This window comes from Mesoplodon bidens (assembly GCF_964165515.1).
Source record: "Mesoplodon bidens genome assembly, chromosome: 3".
Classification (NCBI taxonomy): Eukaryota; Metazoa; Chordata; class Mammalia; order Artiodactyla; family Ziphiidae; genus Mesoplodon; species Mesoplodon bidens.
Genome location: NC_138178.1, coordinates 44946875 through 44966274, shown reverse-complemented (window position 1 = coordinate 44966274; position 19400 = coordinate 44946875). Strand labels below are relative to the sequence as shown.

The window sequence follows — 19400 nt, the reverse complement described above, 5'->3', positions numbered from 1 at the left end:
AAATCGAGAATGCAAAATAACCAAGAATCAAACCAGTAAGGGACGGTTTGGTAAGTGTGCATGCGTGTGCGTGTGTATGAAGCCCCTAGGGCTTGGTCCTGTGTCCCTGCTCTCTTTCTCTGGGTCAGCTCATGTAGATTTGTAGAATTACTTACATCTATATGCAGATAATTCTCAAGTTATATCTAACTATGTATTTAATATCTCCTCTTGGAGGTACTGTAGGCATCTCCAAATTAATAGATTTAAAACAAAATCTTTGATCTCCTCATCACCTGTCTCTATTTCCCCATCTCAGTGACTCAACATCTACCCAATTGCTTATGCCAAAAACTAGGAGTCATCCTTGATTTTATTCAGTGCCAGATAACTTCCATTTGCCCCAACTGGATCTACTCTCCGTCCTTCTTCTTGCACTTTGCAATACAATGCTGACCTGTAAGGACTATACACATTGAGTTTCTCTGTGCTCTGGCTTCCAGTTGGGTTTGGCCAAAAGGGAGCATCATTAGAAAATCAGAAAAAAATGATGAGAGTGAGGTCAGAGTTTATTTCTCTGGCTTCTTGCATGTGAGGCTCCCTCAAGTAGGCTGTCTCCTTCCATGGAAGGTCACTCTCCTAATAAGGTGAATGACTACAAATGAAGTTTCACAGTCCGGATTGTAGTAACTGCTCTTCCTCTCCTGTAGGCACAGGAGGGGTAATAACCTGGCTATTACTAGCCCCAGGTTACATCACTATGGCTCATAGTCCCTCTATTCTCACATCTTTGTACACTCCTTTGTAAATATATGTCTTGAATTAATCTAAATTGAATGTTCTTGGGAGCCTAATTCATATACTCTTTCTTTCATATTCTATCTCCAATCCACTGTAAATTCTATAGGATCTCTTAGAACTCCAAAACATATCCAAAATATTTCCACTTTTTTCCATCTCTTGACTACTTCCTTCCTCCCTAAGACTATCTGATCAGTCACTATTATCTCTTACCTAGACTACTGCAATAGCCTTCTAACTTATCTCTACTTGCTTGGTCTTGCCTTCCCTATAGTTTCTTCTCTATACAGCAAACACAATAATCATTAATGACGTAAATCAGATTGTTCAAACCCTCATATGAAAATCCTTCAACGTCTCCTATTGAGCTTAGAATGTGACCCAGGCTCCTTTACCACTGACTTCAAAGCCCTGTGTGATGTAGTACCTGACCACCTCTTCAAATTCATTTTATCTCACTCCCTTGCCCACTATATACTGTTTCTTAAATATGCCGGGCATACTCCTGCTTAGAATCCTTGCACTCGCAATTTTCCTTGTCCTAAAACGCTCTCAACTCTCTTCCCTACATGACTGGTTCTTTATTTTCTCAGGTTCCTATTTAAAAGGCACATGCTCAGAGAGGCTTCCCTGAACACCCCGTCTAAGCAGCCAACCGATCATTCTATTACATCACCCTGTTTTAATGCTCTGCTTAGTACTATAATATGATAACTTTATTTATTTATGATGTAGTTTATCATATGTTCTTTACCTCTAGAGAGTAACTTCCACAAGAACAAAATCCTCCTTCTACATATATCCAATGCCTATACTATTGCCTGATACATGGTAGGCACTGGACAAATACTAAACAAATGGAAGAGAACTAAAAACAGAGCCTTCTTCCTTTGCCTTGGATCAATGATGAACAGGAATCCTTAAACCCATAGGTTTTGCTTTCCTTAGCAAAGCCCAGTGCCATTCCTACCCTGTGAGTCGCTCATAAGTGTAGCTCTACAATGCCTATTGCCTGGTTGAATAAAGGAGTCAGGTCATAACTTACAACTGAAATGTTTCATTATATTTTGGTGACCACGTGTTGCTTTTTGTCTTTGTGCCTTGTTTTCTCTTCTTGTCTCCGAGGTTGGGTCCCAGTATACAAACTTCCACAAAAGGGCGGAACATTGCAGTGGTCTGCCAGTTTAAGTCATTAATAGCAATCACTAAAAACCAAAAGGAAAGAGACAGGAATATAAAGTATTAGCAAACCAATGTGTGGAAGCCTAGACTCTCCCTTTGATCCTTAGAGTGAATTTTTATTTTTAAAAATGATGTATGAAGTTGTAACTTGCATTTGATAGCACCCTAACCCCACTGACAAGGAAAGACAATTTACTCTCTGGGCTGCACGCTTGATGGTACTTTCGGCTCTAAGCCATGTGGCATTGGGATGGCAAATGTTAGCTGTAATTGAAATGACAATCATTAATACTGAAAAGTTATTTAGGTGAAAAAATGATGCTTTTCATATTAAAATTATATGTTCATCATAAAATATTTAGAAAATATACAGAAAATAGATTTAAAAAATCTATAATTTTATCACTCAGAAGAAATGACTGTTAATATTTTGGTATGATGTTTTCAATATTTATATATAGAATGGGATCATAATGTATTGCAGTCTTATAAGTAGCTTTATTTTTTAAGCCCATCACGGGTAGCATTCTAATTTATTATATATTTTCCAACAGCAAATATTTCATTATATGTACATTTCATTCTGTATTTACCCAATCACTTGTTGTTGCATATTATGGCGGTTTCCTAATTTCAGGCATCATAAATAATACTTAAATGAACATTCTCATACAGGTTTGCTCATCCTTTGATGATGATATCCTTAAGGAATTGTCTTATAATTAAATTTGCTAATGCAAAAGGTTGATAAAACTTTTACCATTTGATATGCATTGTCAAAATATTCTTCAAATATATTTAGTGACACTGGAATATATAGTCATGCCCACTTTTCTGTATGATTACCAGTATTGTATATAATCGATTATAGCCCATAGCAGTGTTACTTTTATAATACAAAGATACATTAGGTAATGCAATTTTAAAATATGTTAGAAGGCCATGGTTTTGATTAAAGTAGATATTATTTAAAGTGACTAAGTCTATAATAATATAAAAATAGAACATGGTTCTATTGAGCAAAGTATTAATCATTAAATTACATCTTTGAAATGACCCCTATTTTCAGATTGTGCTTTTATAATATAAAACCAATTGATTCAACCACCCATTTAAAAAAAATCAAACAGTTGTTGGAAATCACATAGAAAAAGTAGGTAGATTATGTGGATAGTAAGAACATGCTGACTTAACATCTAAAATGTCATTGGCAAGTTGCAGGCAACCACAGCACCAGTGTTCAATGTATATCATAGCCTCAACCATAGAGAACATGTTCAATGTATACAGTTTTGAAATGTAATCACCAATGTATTTAAACCATTTAGATATTTCAAGTAACATAGGTTAAGTACCTGTGCCATTCATTTTTTTCAGTTTTAAATCAGAAGTTCTAGATTCATGAAGAAATTCTGAGCATGCCCTGAAATCATTTAATATAGATTTTTAAAGACAGATTCAAGAAAAAACATTTTTGATATAATTATTTCCAGAGGTTAAAGTCTCATAGGCTGTTTTATCTACCTGGACCCGAATATACCTTTTATAGTGACTTTATGCTCTCCTGTTCCTGGGGTGGCGGTGATGTCCACATGAACAGATATCTGACCCACTGAATCTCTGGAGGAGGGACCTGCAAATCAGCAAAAGTTTACTGGCCTGACCTTTCAGACCACTTAATAATGGACATCAGCATTCTGTGCACAAGGGACTGTAAAGTGTTATCATAGAAATAAATGGTTCTTTTTGTTAACAGCACATAATAGATTTTGATAAATATTCACTAAATTAAATTTGCTATGCAGGTTTGAGGCTTGGGTATGACCATATTTAGCCCATTTAGCTAAACTTTCATATAGTACTCAGATACCTTAAGGCACACTCTTAGTATTACTATTGTTTAAAAAAAAAAAAGGCAGCTGCCTTACTAGGCACTTAATAAAACTCTCCTCGTTGTTGCTTATGTACAAAGATGTATCATGCCTTTTTTTCCTTTGTGAAGTGCTTTTCTTCAGTGTACCACACCAGAGCACCCAGGATACAAAGATGGCTCTACAGAGCACCTGCCCTCACAAGGCCCACACTAGACCGGGGAGAGCAACATATACACATATTGCTGCCTATAGTGTGATACATTCTAAAATAGATACATTTACAAGGTCGACTGATGGTATAAAAAGGAGTAGTCAATTCTACCCTGATAAAGGTTAGTCAAAGGTTAAGCATGTTGTATTGGAAAGTGCCTGTGATGTGGGGTCAGATAAGCTTGAATTCAAATCATAGTTATGCTGCAACTGGTTCTGTGATTGAAATTTGCTATGTTCTCAAGTCTTGGTTTTCTCATTTGTAAAGCAGGGATAACTACATCAACCTCATACACACACACACACTTATCTATTAACATATCACCTATAAGCACATATATTTTTTTCACAAATAAAAGCACATACTCTAATGATCATTTACCTTGCCTTTGTCTTTTCACCTAAAAATATTTTAAGATCAGTCCATTTCAGTATACATAAAGCTATGCCCCATTCTTTAATATAGTCTGGAATATCACTGCATTAACTACAAAGTCAGTGTTCCCTGAGTACTTGCTTAAAAATGAATCACCAATCTGCTTACCAAATAATGAAAACATTAAAATATTTAAAACATTTAAAATAAAGTTTAGCCTTTATTCCATTATATGAACATCCATTATTTATTTAACTACACTTTGGCTGTTTCTAATCTCTTGCTCTTATGAGCAAAATGTAACAAATAATTATTTTTCATATTTACAAGTTTATCTATAGGATAATTTCTAGAAATGGTATTTATTTGTCAAAGGTAGGTGGAATTCTAATTTTGCCCCATAGAGATTTTAATCATTTACAATATATATGAGAGTAATAAGAATCTTATTTTTGTAAAATAAATGGCTAGTGACCAAGCTGAAAATGAAAGGTTCTAAGAGACTTCCAATTTCTAACTTCAGGAAATCACTGGATTTCAGCCAGAACCTCTTAACAGGACCTGCTGAGAAGAGCTGCTTCACCACAAGCAGCTCTCTCACCCACACCCCACTCCAGCCATTTGATAATAAAAGAATTGAAAGATAGAAAGGGATCACTTTGGGCATTAGCCAAGGGACTGTTCATTGTTCTGTGGGAAGGGAAGAGCGGAAATGTTTTCTTTTCCTGAGGTGAAGGAAAGAAAACTCCAAGAGAAGTACTCCTAGACTCCGGAAGTGCCAGCAAGATGAGCATTTCATTTTTTAATTGGCTGCCTACTTAGCAGACCTGAGCATGGCCAAGTGAGGAAAAGCAAGCCACAGATTATGCCAGGACCTTCCCCTCTGCTTAAAGTTATGGTTGCTGAGAAATATGGCAGATGGCTCCTGAATGGCCTTGAAGTGCCAGAGTTGGGGACAAGAGAGGGAAAATGTAATTGTCGGCTCTGGTTTTATCAGGGATTATCACAGACATGGTAAAGAGGCAGGCCTCTCAAAGGAATGTGCTATGCCCAGGTGAGGTGCAGCAGGAAAAAGTGGCCAGGTCTCGAGTCTTGGAAGAGTTCATCAATGCCCTGGGGAACTATTTGGAAATAAGTTTCACACCAGCCAGTTGTATCAATCAAGCTTGTACTTCCCCTAAGAGAAGGAGCTGGAAAAGCTCTACCACTAACTGAATAGACAATGACCTTTAAATAGATAATGACCACTAATGGCCACCATTGAAGTTTATTTTATTTATTTATTTATTTATTATTTTTGGCTGCATCGGGTCTTAGTTGTGGCACGCGGGATCTTCGCTGAGGCATGCAGGATCTTTCATTGCAGCATACAGGCTCTTTGCTGCGGCTCATGGGCTTCTCTCTAGTTGTGGCCTGCATGTTTTCTCTCTCTTGTTGTGGCACGTGGGCTCTCTAGTTGAGGTGCATGAGCTCAGTAGTTGTGGTGCATGGGCTTAGTTGCCCCTGGGCACGTGGGATCTTAGTTCCTCGACCAGGGATTGAACCCACGTCCCCTGGGTTGGAAGGTGAATTCTTTACCACTGGACCACCAGGGAAGTCCCCAACCGTTGAAGTTTAAATAAAGAATCATCTTTATCTTTTCTCTCTTTCCTTCCTTCTCAATATCAGGGAAACTACGTCCAGGAGGAAGAGGAAAGGTACACATTACAGAAGCTCATGTCTTCCTCCACCTCCTGCTTCTACTGCTAGAGCCACCATTTTCCCCTGCTTGTGTAGAAAGGAGAGCTTTGAATCCAATAAGTGATTAAAACTTTAATGTGAGCAGAACAAGGTCTTAGAACCTGAATAACTTTCTAATAGTGAAAGTAATTAACATGGTATGTACCTGGGTGTTGATATCAGTGAGGGAGGTGTCTATGCAGTAGAAAGTAGGGCTCATAAGAGGAGCTGATAACACTTTTTGGAAAAATAAAATAGTTTGATATCATTCCTAAACTGGTGACATCTTTATGATATGAAGAATAGAATATATCTTCCCATTATTCAAGTCTCCTTTTGTATATTTCAATTATGTTTTACATTTCTCTTCGTGTGAATATTAAACATTTTAAAAGCTTATTCCTAGTTGTGGTATCTCATCCTATTTTAAATGGGACCATTTGTTCCATTATACTGTATAACAGGAAGGCTAGTGATTTTTGTATATTTTTTTAATTCAGCCAACTGAATTTTTAATGAAAGATTTACATTTACCCCTTTTGAGTAAATGAAATACAATCATATTATTTTCAGTGAATGACACTTCTCCTTTCCAGTTTTTATACCTCATAGTTTGCCTTGGCTAATTTTATTAGCTTATGTTTCTAATACTATATTCCATGACAGTGTTAGAAGTGGACATGCTTGTTATCCTCCATTTGGCTCTCCAAATTCATTTTCCACTTTGCCCTTAGATGGACAATTCAATGGTCTCCTCTATACTGTACTGCCGCTGAGAAATCCTGGCAAGGTAGGGCAAGGAGTGAGTAGAGTCGGGTCAGGTATTTATTTCTTTAGTCTCCTTCCTGTGGGGTCACCTTTTGCTGGCTGAATCCTGCAACCAAAAATCAAAATTCCCCTCACCAGCCCTCAATAGGAGACAGTCTCTTTCCTGGTTTTAGGAGCTTCTTCCTCCCTTGTTATTTTTGTTGCAGGGAGGTTAGTTTACTATTTTTTCTGGTCTCTTTATATCCAGCACATACCTTTGTCCATAGTTTCTCCATTAAATCCTTCTCAAATAATCTTAATTGGGTGTGCCATCTGATTCCTACTGCGACCATGGCTAATAGAGTTAACATCTTTGATTTGCTCATAACTTTAATGGAAATGCCTCTAGTATTTTCACAATATTCTTAGGTCTTGAGGAATATTGAGACAATTTTTTTTGGTAGGGGAGACAGGACATAAAATATGGATACTCACTGTTTAACTGTTATCATGATGGATTTTACAAGGGAGAAAATGCTTAAGGAGGCTCTTGAAGGTTGAGTTGAAATTCATTTTTTTTTAGACAAAGGAGCAGGAAATAGCATGCGCCCACGTGTGGATGCATAAAACAATGGTGTGTCCTGGAAATTGCAAGGAGTTCATTATGGATGGAGCAAGCATAGATGGAGTAACAAGATGAAATGTTAAAGAAAATGTTGGTCCTTTGAATGCCATTTAAAAGTTGTTAGACAAAAAATAAAATAAATAAATAAATAAAAGTTGTTAGACATTATCTTGGAGATACAGAGAAGTCTTTTAAGTTTTTGGCTATGGGTGGCATAGTCAGACCTAGATTTTGAAAGAATTTGTCTCATCTGTGTAAAAGATATATCATTTTTATCACCCTATTCCCTTCTGGAAAACCTCCCACTTGCATCTTATTATATCATGAATCAAATCCTAAAACCCAGCCCCTTTCAAGGATGCTTCTGATGACCTTTCCTTCATCTGCACTTCTGGTCAATGCTGTTGTCTTTGGCTTAATTCCTCAAAACTTTCTTCATGTTTTCATCAACTCAAACCACATGTTTGGAACATCCTCCCTCCATTATCTTATGAAGCTCTGTCCAAACACCTCTACTGTAAAATACTCATTTTTTATTATTCTATAAAAATAATCTGTAGTTATATTCCTGATTTCCTCAAATACTATAACATAGTATAAAAAAACTGGGCAATGAAATCAGACTTCCCTGATCATGAATCTGGTCTGTCACTCATTAACAGTTTAAAACTCCATAAACTTGCATTTCCTTATTTGTAAAGTGGGGATAAACCCACCTACCTGGCAACATTATGGTGAGGTTAAAAAGGGAAAATTTTGAAAAATATGTAGGATATTATATGCCTTGCACATAACAGCTATCTGGTAAATGGATCCAATTTTATGATGATAATAATTCTTAATAAAGAGTATTTCAAAGTTATTAAATACCTCAAAGATTCATAGAAAAATTATGGAGAAAAATCCATTGATGCTATAGTTATCTAAATCAAATACTGCAATAAGACAGCATGAGTGACTGGAGTTTTCCCCAACAACTTTGGAATTCTTGTTTTCTTCAGTAAGATTTTCTGGGTTGAGTACACTAGAGATGGAAGGTTTTTAAGAGCCCTCATGTTGAGTGTCTATTAGGGAATATTCTTTCCCACTATGATGTATCAATAAAACCTTTGATTAATCAAGAATTCAGTGAAATGAGTTTTCTTGATTACTAAAGGTTTTTTGTTTGTTTGTTTAACTACTGTTGAAATCAGAGTAAATGAGAGATGGTGTCTCAGCAACACTGAAAATGCATCCAGATTGTGTATTTGTCTCTGTTGTTACACCAAGGATCAGAGCCTGCTCAGTACCTGGGTTTGTGGTTAAGACTTTTATGTGTGGTCTTATATGTATTACTATAAGCAGTAATGTAGCAATGGCTGGTTTCTGCCCAGAGTAAACATCTAGAAATTATGGTCAGGAAAGTTATTGATTTAACAGATTTGTAATTGAGAAAAGCCTTCCATCAGAGCACTCACCAGGAGGTACCATTTCTTCATCTGAGTTTCTAACCAGAAACTTTACCAAGGTAATTTAAAGGCTTTAACTGTGTTGTTATAGAATTTGATTTTTATTGGAGAATATATAAAACTTGAATTAGGAAAATATGTGGTTTCTGTTTGGTGCTCTTACTTATGGAGGAGAAATTTTATGCTGTTTGTAAACAACTAACAGCTAAAGAAATGTGCCTAAAGCTTTTTAAAAGGAACTCTACATGAATGGATATGTTTTTCCCTTTCCCAAACTGCTGCTCTCTCGTCCTCCACTTGTACATCCTAACTTTGCGTGTGTGTGTGTTTTCTAAAAAGATTTGGAGGGCTGCATTGGTGTGGAAAAGCATGTTAAAAATCAAACTTATGTACTCAGCAGTCCCTGAACAATTTTGTGGAACCCCTTGGGTGGAAACATTGACTAGAAAATACACATTTCCTTTTCTAACATAAAATGTGAAATTTACTGCTCAACCAAGTCAAACATAGTCGTTAGAGATGCCTGCTTAATATGGTACAACCCTAAAAAAGTGGAATTAGGAATGTGATCGTCTTCTGACAATTTTGAGTAGATGCAACTAGTGTAAAAGATTTTATCATTATTACAATTATTGCTTAATAGTCATGCTATTCATAATTGTCTCCTGAGAACTCCAGGTTTGTGTTTCCATGGCACAGTGTTTATACCACTCCTAGCACCTATGTTATGCCTAGTATTGTAGTTACTTATACAGATATTTTTCTTCTTAACTATATTCCATAATGGCAGGAAGCCTCTATTCATATTAATAATCCATACTTCTTATCTCTAATTCATACAATAAACATAATATTCTTTTGATACATATTAAATGGCCAGTTTATATTTATTCATTGATTAAACTTGCAAGCAGTCCTCACTTTGCACGGGTTTTCATGTTCCATGACATGCCTGGATTTCAGTGCCCACAGTTTAGTCTATAAATAGCACCCATTTCCCACTGACACATTCAAATTTCAGTTATCATGGCCTATTGAACGTGTATCATTGCCTAAAGTACAAACTTTGCTGCTAGTTTCTTAGTCCACAGATCATCATAAAAGTAACAGGTATTATCATCAGCAACCAATGACATCACTTCTTTTAAAGTCTGTTGGTGATTGGTCACTGTGCTCCTGTTCAGTTCACACATAGCAAAGTGTGTAGTTGTGTTGCTGCCTTGTTTTCCAGTGATAAAAACCTGGATAATCAAAAGAGGGAATGAGCCAGAAAAGAAGAAAGTGCAACTAAGGAACAAAAAGTGATAACACTGGAGTGAAATTTGTATAGAATGTAAATGGATTAATAGAAAAAAATTACTGACCTTGTGAATGTTGACATTACTGCCCATGCCGGGCTCTAGAGAAGCAGACAAGGAACTTAATGAAAAGTGACCTTATTGACATAAATGAAAGAAAAGGAAGATGTCCTAGTAGAGGTGACATTGGAGAAAAACTTCACATTAAAGGAACTCTGAAATATGTTACCGCATCGAAAGCAGGAAGGATAAACTGTTGATGACTGATCCAAACTTTGGAATGACAATTCACCAAGGCACAGAAAAGGTGCTTGTGCCTTATGGTTATGTGATGAGAAGAAAAAGGCAAGTGCTGTTCAAACTAACTACACTCAATAAGATTTTAAAAAGAAACGAAGTGCTTTAATTCTCCATGTTTCTAATGCTTCCAATTACAGCATATTAAATAGATGTTTTCTCTTCTTTCATTTCCCTATACATTTATAGCTGACAGCAAAGGATTTTCATTCTTTTGACAGAATGTTTTCAAAAGTCTTGGTAGAATTATAATTTTCCCCATTACTTAGCAAGATTGCTTTGAACAGTTTCAGTTTGCACAGTTATTTTTATGACTGTACCTATTTGAGTTGATTCATTTAATACCTTTGCAGTTGCTGAAACAATACCTTTGTAGTTGCTGAAACTATGGAAGCTGCTTATTTCAGTCAGATGTGATTTACATCTGTGTTGCACTGTGCAATAGATTTTTCTTCCCATTTGGTGGGGTTGGTTTGCTATAACCTTGATCTGATCCATCTAACATTTGCATGGTGAAATCTGTTGATTGCCTATCCCTGAATAAAAATGGTATTGAATAGAAGCATCTTCAAGTTGAAGAAGGTATATATCAATCAAGCAGTTATTTTCCAAAAAGAGAAAAAAAGGTAACATATAAGAGATTTCCATTTGTGATGGAATGAAATATGAAAATAATCTAATATGAAGCTTGTTATTCATCTATTTAACAATTTTTATGAGCATTTAATGAAGATTTAATCAGAGGCTATGCCTGTTACATAATCTTGTCTATTCTAAATCCATAGAAATTAGGGTATTGTGCCTGAAGTCAACATCTGGGCCCCTAAAATGTGTCCTTTGTCACCAATATTATTGGATTATGAGTACCAAACTCTCTATTCAGGAATGAGTAATGCTCATGTGAGTAAACATTGGCAAGGGGCAGGAGGATAAAAGAACTGATTGGTTTTTTTTTTGTTTTTTGTTTTTGTGGTACGCGGGCCTCTCACTGTTGTGGCCTCTCCCGTTGCAGAGCACAGGCTCCGGACGTGCAGGCTCAGCGGCCATGGCTCACGGGCCCAGCCGCTCCGCGGCATGTGGGATCTTCCCGGACCGGGGCACAAACCCGTGTCCCCCGCATCGGCAGGCGGACTCTCAACCACTGCGCCACCAGGGAAGCCCGAACTGATTGTTTTATTTGAAGTTCTCTTTAGAAGAGCAGCTTTTGATAAAAAGCTTTTTGATAATAGATCCTGATTACTATCAGATTATGATATAGCATTATATAAGCACCCCTAATAGAGTTAGTCTCTCACCCAACATAATTTTAGTACATTCTGTGAATGAATGAATAATTTAAAAAACATTTAGTAATGATTATTCATGTAATGTTTTAAATAATTACCTCCAAGTCTCAATTAGCATCCTGTAAAATATTAGGTGAAAAATATCACAGCTGCTCAAGTCATTTGTACAAGTTTACCAAACTGCTTAAGCCCCTGACAAAGGGGTTTGAATCAGTCCTCATGGGACTTTGCTGGGCCCCTCAAAGGAAAGGTGTGGTGAATTCATGAGGGATGACTGCTCTGGCAATGTCATAGTTCAATATCAGCTGGCCTGCCCTACTTCTCCCACCTTCAAGTCTAGGACTCCAGGTGGGAGTAACTTACCTCCATTCAGGTTTCTAGGTCATTAGATATCATCAGAGGTGGTAGGAGTAGAATCAACCAGGCAGTGGCTTGACTTAAGCCCCATTCCTTCTCTTATGCCTTTTGTGCTTTCCTCATGTTCCTTCCTTTTTCTTTGCTCATTATCTCCATGTTATTTAATATTTATATTTGAAGTAATTCATGGTAATGATAACAATTATGTGTGTAATTTTTGACTACTTGTGTGCGCCAGGCATTGTGCTGAATGCTTTAAGGATAAGATCTTTCTCTGATATCAGATAAAGGTATTGTGTATATTTTACAGATGGTGCAATTGGGCACGGATGTTAGTTACCTTTCAAAGTCAGTAAATGGAAAACTGAAATTTGACCTCAGATCTCTGACATGCTGTGATGTTCATTGAATAGCTTCTCTTCTACTCTTTTCCCCTCTCCCTTCCTTTTTTCACATCAAAGAGGAGAAAGCAAACTGTCTTGGTGGTTTTTTTTTTTTTTGTTAATGGCATTTAAAGTCTTGGTGAACTAAAAGGCAGAAGAAGATGTGAAATCTAAGACAAAGAACATACTGCATAGACAGAAAGCATCTATGTATCTTAAGGTTATTTTTGTGTGTGTGATAATATTTAGTTTTTATTTTCAGCTTTTTATATTAAGCCCCATGGTAATCATTCAAATGTATATTTAAATTAATTTTGTGTTCTGGGATGCTTATGGTCAGTTCTCTGTTTTATCCTTAAACCTACTATTGATTGAAACATCTTATATTGTTACTTTATATCAGTGAGTTTCCATGGCTATAGCATGCTTAAATGTGTTGCTGAAAAATTAATCAGTGATTACTAAGATTTGAAACGTGTCAAATCCTGGAAGTAAGTCACTATGCTAGTTGGGTATCCTTTTAGAATTGTTTTGGAAAGTTTAGTTATCCTAACCTGAAATATTTTAGTATTGAAAAATATATAGTTTTAATGTTAGAACTAGAGTGGGCCTTGGAAACTATTTGATCTGATATCTTTGTTTTAGAGGTAATGAAGTTGAGGTTAAGTGTCTTGTACACATTTCCATAGCTTGGCAGTATCAGTGGTGGGTCTTGTTATTTTCAGTGAAGGTCTCTTTCCACTGAAAAATTAGCTTGCCTTTAAAAAGGTCTTCTGGAATTCACATTAATGGGACAGACTTCCAAAGAATAGTAGAATTTGGGAAGTAGGTAGGATGTGGATATGGACAGTCACTGCTGTTTTCTCCTACTGGAAACTCAGAAGTGGAAAAAATCAGAAAATTAAACTTTCAATTCTGACTAGTGCCTAAGAATTATTTCTAATCATTTATCTATTTCACCTGATCTGTTAGCATCTCTCTTTTAAAAAATCTTTTCATTAGCACCATGACTACTAGCAAACACTACTACCTGGAGGAGAATGAGATGAGAAAGATTACTCTCATAAGGCAGTACGCATTCACACCATGTAAATCATTGTTGGTAGGAAGAGACTAGAGTAGGATACGTTTTGAGGGATGAGAGCTTTAGGACATGTTTTTTCTTCTTGGTAGTCACTGACGATGTCAATAAATGTAGTAGTAGAAACTGAGCTAGTTTAGATGAGCTTCAAATGGTTGGAACTATCAGTAACCAAGGATTTTTGAGATGTGGCTAAGGGTAATCCAGTTTACCTGAATGTATGACCTGAATAGATCTTCTTATTTGAGGATAAATATACATATAAAACTCAGGGGCTTCTGAAAAAAAAATCTACAGCACAAGGAAAAGGTAACAATATCTCAAGGACTCAGGCAAAAGCCTAGTGCTGGAAATGATGCTCCTGAAGAAACCACAATGAAAAATGGAGTCATAATCAAATGCATAAGAAAAGCAAATTTCTTGAGCTTAAAAAAAGCCTTCAACTTTTAAAGAATTCAATTTGTTTTAGAAATATTAAAAAGCACAAACTATACCCATATATATCTAAGTGAAAAGGAGAAGAAGAGAAGGAGAAGGAGGAGAAAAAGGAGAGGAGGGGGAAGAAAGGAGAAGAAGAAGAAATGTATCCAAGAAGAAAAGGGAAAGAATTTCAGCTGGCCTATAGTTTTCCTCACAAAATTAAAATCAGAAGGAAATGAACAATGCCTACAAAGTTATGAGGGAGAGAGTCTATGATCATAGAATTTTAAATCTAGGAAAGTTGTTTCTATGTATGAATGAAACAAAATGTAATTCAAGAGTCAATAAAATTTATTTTACACACACACACACACACAAACACTCACACAGTTTCCCCATAGACTATGACCTGGAGACATATTTCAGGTAAAAGAACCTCAGACTGGGGAAGTTGTGTTGTAGAAAGTTATGTCAGTAAGCAATAGCATGATTTAGATAAACTATCAGGTGGATATCAAATGGATATACCTTCCTTATTAGATTTGAATTTATTACGGCAAGCGTAGTCTTATTTAGTTTTATATTCCCAGTGTCTATCTCTGTGCATGGCATAGTGAAGGAGCTCCATAAGAGGAGAATGAACAGAAATTTGGATGATGTGTGGATTGAACAGGAAGGCAGGTGTTAGGAAGGGATGAACTCTTTAATGGGAAAGTAACTTTGAAAAGTTTGTTCTCTTCGTTTGTGTTGTGTAAGTGAATCAGTGGTAAAAATAATGAAATTATAGGTGTGCTTAAAGCAGATTTTCCTTATCAAATAAATGGGTATTGATCTATGTCTGGCTTCCATCAAACAGAAGTATTCTCTCTTTCAGTACAACAGCTAGAGAGTCAAGTTACCATCTTTGCAGGAAAAATGTGCAAATAAGAACAATTCATGTGAATAGATGACTATGGAGTTTAAATTTGCTTTGTAGCAGCTTAGAGATGCTCATGGCAATCCCTTCATTATAGAGGTTCTGGGAGTTTGGAGTTGTGGGTATTAGCTATGGAGCTAGTCTTACCTTGAGTAAAATTTCAAATAATTTTAGAGATTTTATACATATTTTGCTAAATTTATTTGTAAGTATTCTTTTATTCCTATTTTAAATAGGATTCTTTTTTATTTCACATTCTAATTAGCTATTAGTTTTGTAAAGTTATGCTCTTGAGTTTGTATATTGATTTTGTAGTGAACGATTTCATGGAAAAGTCTTATTAGTTCCAATAGTTACCCTATAGAATTGCTTATGCTTTCTATGTAAATAATTATGTTGTCTGCTTATAAGGACTTTTTTTTTCTTTTTCAATTCTCTTGTCTTTGTGTAGAGAACAAGAGGATAATCTCCCTAATTAATTTTATATGTATATAACATTGAGACAAAAACTTAATATAGAGAGTATAAAAAGACCTAGCTAAACTAATTTATATATATATAACTACAAAAATTCTAAATAAAATATTGAAAAATGCAACCCTATCACCAAGTAGGGTTTATCTTAACAGAAAATTGTTGTTTTAAGCTATTATCCTAATAAATATCACTAGAAACTTTTCTCATAAATTCTGAAAAAGGATTTGATAAATTTCAGTGCCCATTCATGATAAAATCTCTTAGTTATTCAGATTTGAAGGATGGTTCCTAACTGTGATAAGAACATTTCTTTTAAAACAGCTGACATCATACCCACATGTGAATCATTAGAAATTCCCTTTCAAAATTGGGAACAAAATAAGACTATGCAAAATAAGAATAAATACAGGGTCTGAAAGTTTATGTGGAGGCAATGATTAAAAATGGAAAAGTCAGTATGGCTCCTGAAAATGGTGACATTATTTTTTTTGCAATAACTAAAATAACAATTGAAAAATTATTTAACAAGAGTGTTTCTTGAATTAATTTGTTAAGAGATTAAAACATAATAATGGATAACAGTATATCATTCTCAAAGCAGCCAGAAAAAAAAATCCCTGAAAAAAGTTAATTAAAAATGTGATAAAACAATGACATTTCATATAGGCATAAAGTAATAATTACATGAAATATATCTCTAAACTTTACAGTTAAGACAAAATGTCTTAAGGATGTCACTTACTTGCATATTTAGTTATAGATTTACTTCAATTTTAATCAGAATCCCAAAGACTTCAATTTTTTTTACAGAATCCAAAGCTCATTTGAAAAGTAGTGACAATAGAAACTAAAAACTTATTAAAAATAGAACTTACTAAAAGTAACTAAGAATTTTTAAAAACACTAAATGAATAGTAACTAAGAACTTTCCTTAAAGAGAGAAATGAAAATGTATTATTCTTATAAAATATTAAAATACTTTATTAAGCAACAATAATTAAATTAGTCTAATCCTGGGCTATAAATGGTCAGACAGAATAGGATAAAAGGTCCAGAAACAGAATTCCAATATATTTAAGGTATCAATGGCAAAGGAATCATCAGTGGGACAGGGCAGAATTATTCAGTAATTGGTAGGAGAATAGGTTACTATTTGGAGAAAAACTTTATATCCTTACTGTATATCATATACCAAAAACAAATTCTGATATATTAAGTTAAAATTGAAAAATACAACTGAAAAAGGAAGAAAATATAGATGAATTTTATTTGATATTTGCATGTGGAAAGGCTCCTTGGGCTTAAAATTAAGGAAATAAATCACAAAGGCAAATATTTGAAAATATTTGTATGTCAAAAGACATACAACTGAGTGAGAAAATGTTTGCAACAAATGTTATAGAGGGTTACTATCTTTAATGTATAAAGAAATCACACAAATTGATAAACTCAAAGGCACCATTAAAAAATGAATAAAGGTCATAGACAATTCACAAAAAGAAATATTCAACTAGTTAAAAAATATTGAAAATGTTTATTCTTTTGTAATCAAATTAATATATATTACCTATTACATTAACAAATATTTTAAACAAATACAACCACCCAGAACTAGAGATTTTTGTGGAAAAATCTAATATTCTAATCAACTTTTGATTGGAAGAAATTTATAGTTGGAAAGCTACTTGGGTATTACATGCCTTCTAGATATTCAGAACTTTGGATTCAGTAATTCCATTTATGGAATTCTATTCAAAATATAATTCTAAATACAGAAAAAATTTGCCTGGAAAATTTTTAGTAAATGTAGCTTAAAATATTGAATGAAAATGAAAAATAAACAAGTATTTTTTAATTGGGGAATACATAAATTATGAATTATCTGTGTGATTGGATATAAGCATGACACATTGACAAGGAGTTATCATATAAAATACTTATGTTGGAATGCTATATGAAAGGGATACATAATTTCCTGTAAAGTTTTTGAAGTATTTAAAACAAACATAAGATGAAATTGCAAGAAAATATATCAAAAGTTGAATAATTTGTGAATAATCTTTTCCTTTTCAATACTGTTCTGAATTTTCTATTTTCCAATATGTATATATTACCTTTATAATCAAAATACAAGAAACCTAGTTAAAACAATATTTTAAAACTTGTGTCAAGAAACTTTGGGGCTTCCCTGGTGGCGCGGTGGTTAAGAATCTGCCTGCCAATGCAGGGGACACGGGTTCCAGCCCTGGTCTGGGAAGATCTCACATGCTGCGGAGCAACTAAGCCTGTGTGCCACAACTACTGAGCCTGTAAAGTTTGCGCTCTAGAGCCCGTGAGCCACAACTACTGAGCCCGCATGCCACAACTAGTGAAGCCCACGTGCCTAGAGCCTGTGCTAAGAGAAGCCAACACAATGAGAAGCCTGTGCACTGCAACGAAGAGTAGCCCCCCGCTCGCTGCAACTAGAGAAAGCCTGTGCACAGCAGTGAAGACCCAACGCAGCCAAAATTAAATAATAATAAATACAATAAATATTAAAAAAATCTTTTCTATAAAAAAGAAACTTCAATTTCATACTGGCTAAAACACAAAATTTATCAATAACTAGGAATTTTTAACTCCTGATTACTGATTATAGAGTTTTGAAACAGCATATCCATATATTTTTGCAGAAGAGTTTGATAAGGAGATTAAAAATAGCTTAACCTTTCAGGATCCTACAAGTTCCACCAGAGATTAATTCAGGTATACTTTTTAAAAAACTCAACCAGCCTATGCATCGACCTTCTGACTTATTTAGATGTTATCTTATCCCTCGTATTTAATCATCAAATTTCTTGAATGTACCATCTACATTTGCTCACTTATGTCCAAGCAAGATTTAAGTCATCTCTTGTGATCATATAGCATAACTCTACTGGAAATTTTGAAAGTCCCCAATGATCTCTTTTTAAACTATATAAAAAAATATTTTTTCCAGTTCCTTGCTATTTTCTATGTCCTTGGCTTTGCCATATTTGAATACCTCCTTGTAGTCTTATCCTCTTGACTTCCTTCACTGTCTACTTTCTTGATTCACTGTTTAATTCTCTGGTTTACTCCTTTTCTTCCATCTTTGTAGCCACCTTCTTCTTTCAGCTTTTCGTTATGTGCCATTCCCCCATATCAGTCCTTGGCTCTCTCCTCTTTTCTCAATACTCCTTTCCATAGTGTTATAGTTTCAACTTTCATCTTTATTAAGTTTAAAAAATATATTTCTAGTCCTTATCCTCATCTTCCAAATGAACTCCATTTCTAATTGTCTAATAGATAGACTTGCTGGATGTTTTCCCTCTTAGTTTAATCTCATCAAGTCCAAAAATTGACCTATGGTGTTCTCAAACTTATTCCAGTTCTCAGCTTCCCCATTTCCAACCGGATGACACTATTCTTTCTGCTATCCAAGCCTAAATTACTGAAAACCTGATGGAACTTTCCCTTTCTGCTTTATTTGCTGATCCTAACCAGTAACTAAATATTGCCCATTATTCTTTACAGAGTTTATTTGATTCAATCTCTACTTCAACATTCTACTCTCTTAGTTTGTGACCTCATCACCAAATCTGGATATCTCTGTCACCTTCCAAGAAGTCATTTTGCTTTCATACATTTCTATTATATTTTATATCACTTAGCAAGACTAAACTTCCCAAGATACAAATTTCTTCCTATTACTCTTCTTCTCCTAGAACCAAGGCTTCCTGTTGTTTTGAGGGGAAATTCCACATTCCCTAAGTAACTCTTGGCTTTAGAAATTCTGCCTCCATCAATTATGATCAAATTCATCCTTCACTACACTCAACAGTATCCCCTTCTGCAAGCCTTCCTTCCATATATTTAAGTACTACCCCCCATCTGAACTCTGCCCTCTCTTTATGGCTTTCC

The 19400-nt window shown here is 35.0% G+C and overlaps 1 protein-coding gene across 1 annotated transcript in view; it reads right to left on the bottom strand.

The window, feature by feature from the left end:
- Positions 1 to 19400, bottom strand: part of UNC13C (unc-13 homolog C) — a gene marked incomplete at its 3' end in the record, with an annotated part of 599652 nt that overhangs the window by 1610 nt on the left and 578642 nt on the right. The window contains exons 31-32 of the mRNA XM_081228462.1: positions 3503 to 3595; positions 1826 to 1985 (exon numbers count right to left, since the gene is read on the bottom strand). Coding sequence (XP_081084588.1) covers positions 1826 to 1985; positions 3503 to 3595 — 253 coding nt within the window. The remainder of the gene's footprint in view (positions 1 to 1825; positions 1986 to 3502; positions 3596 to 19400) is intronic.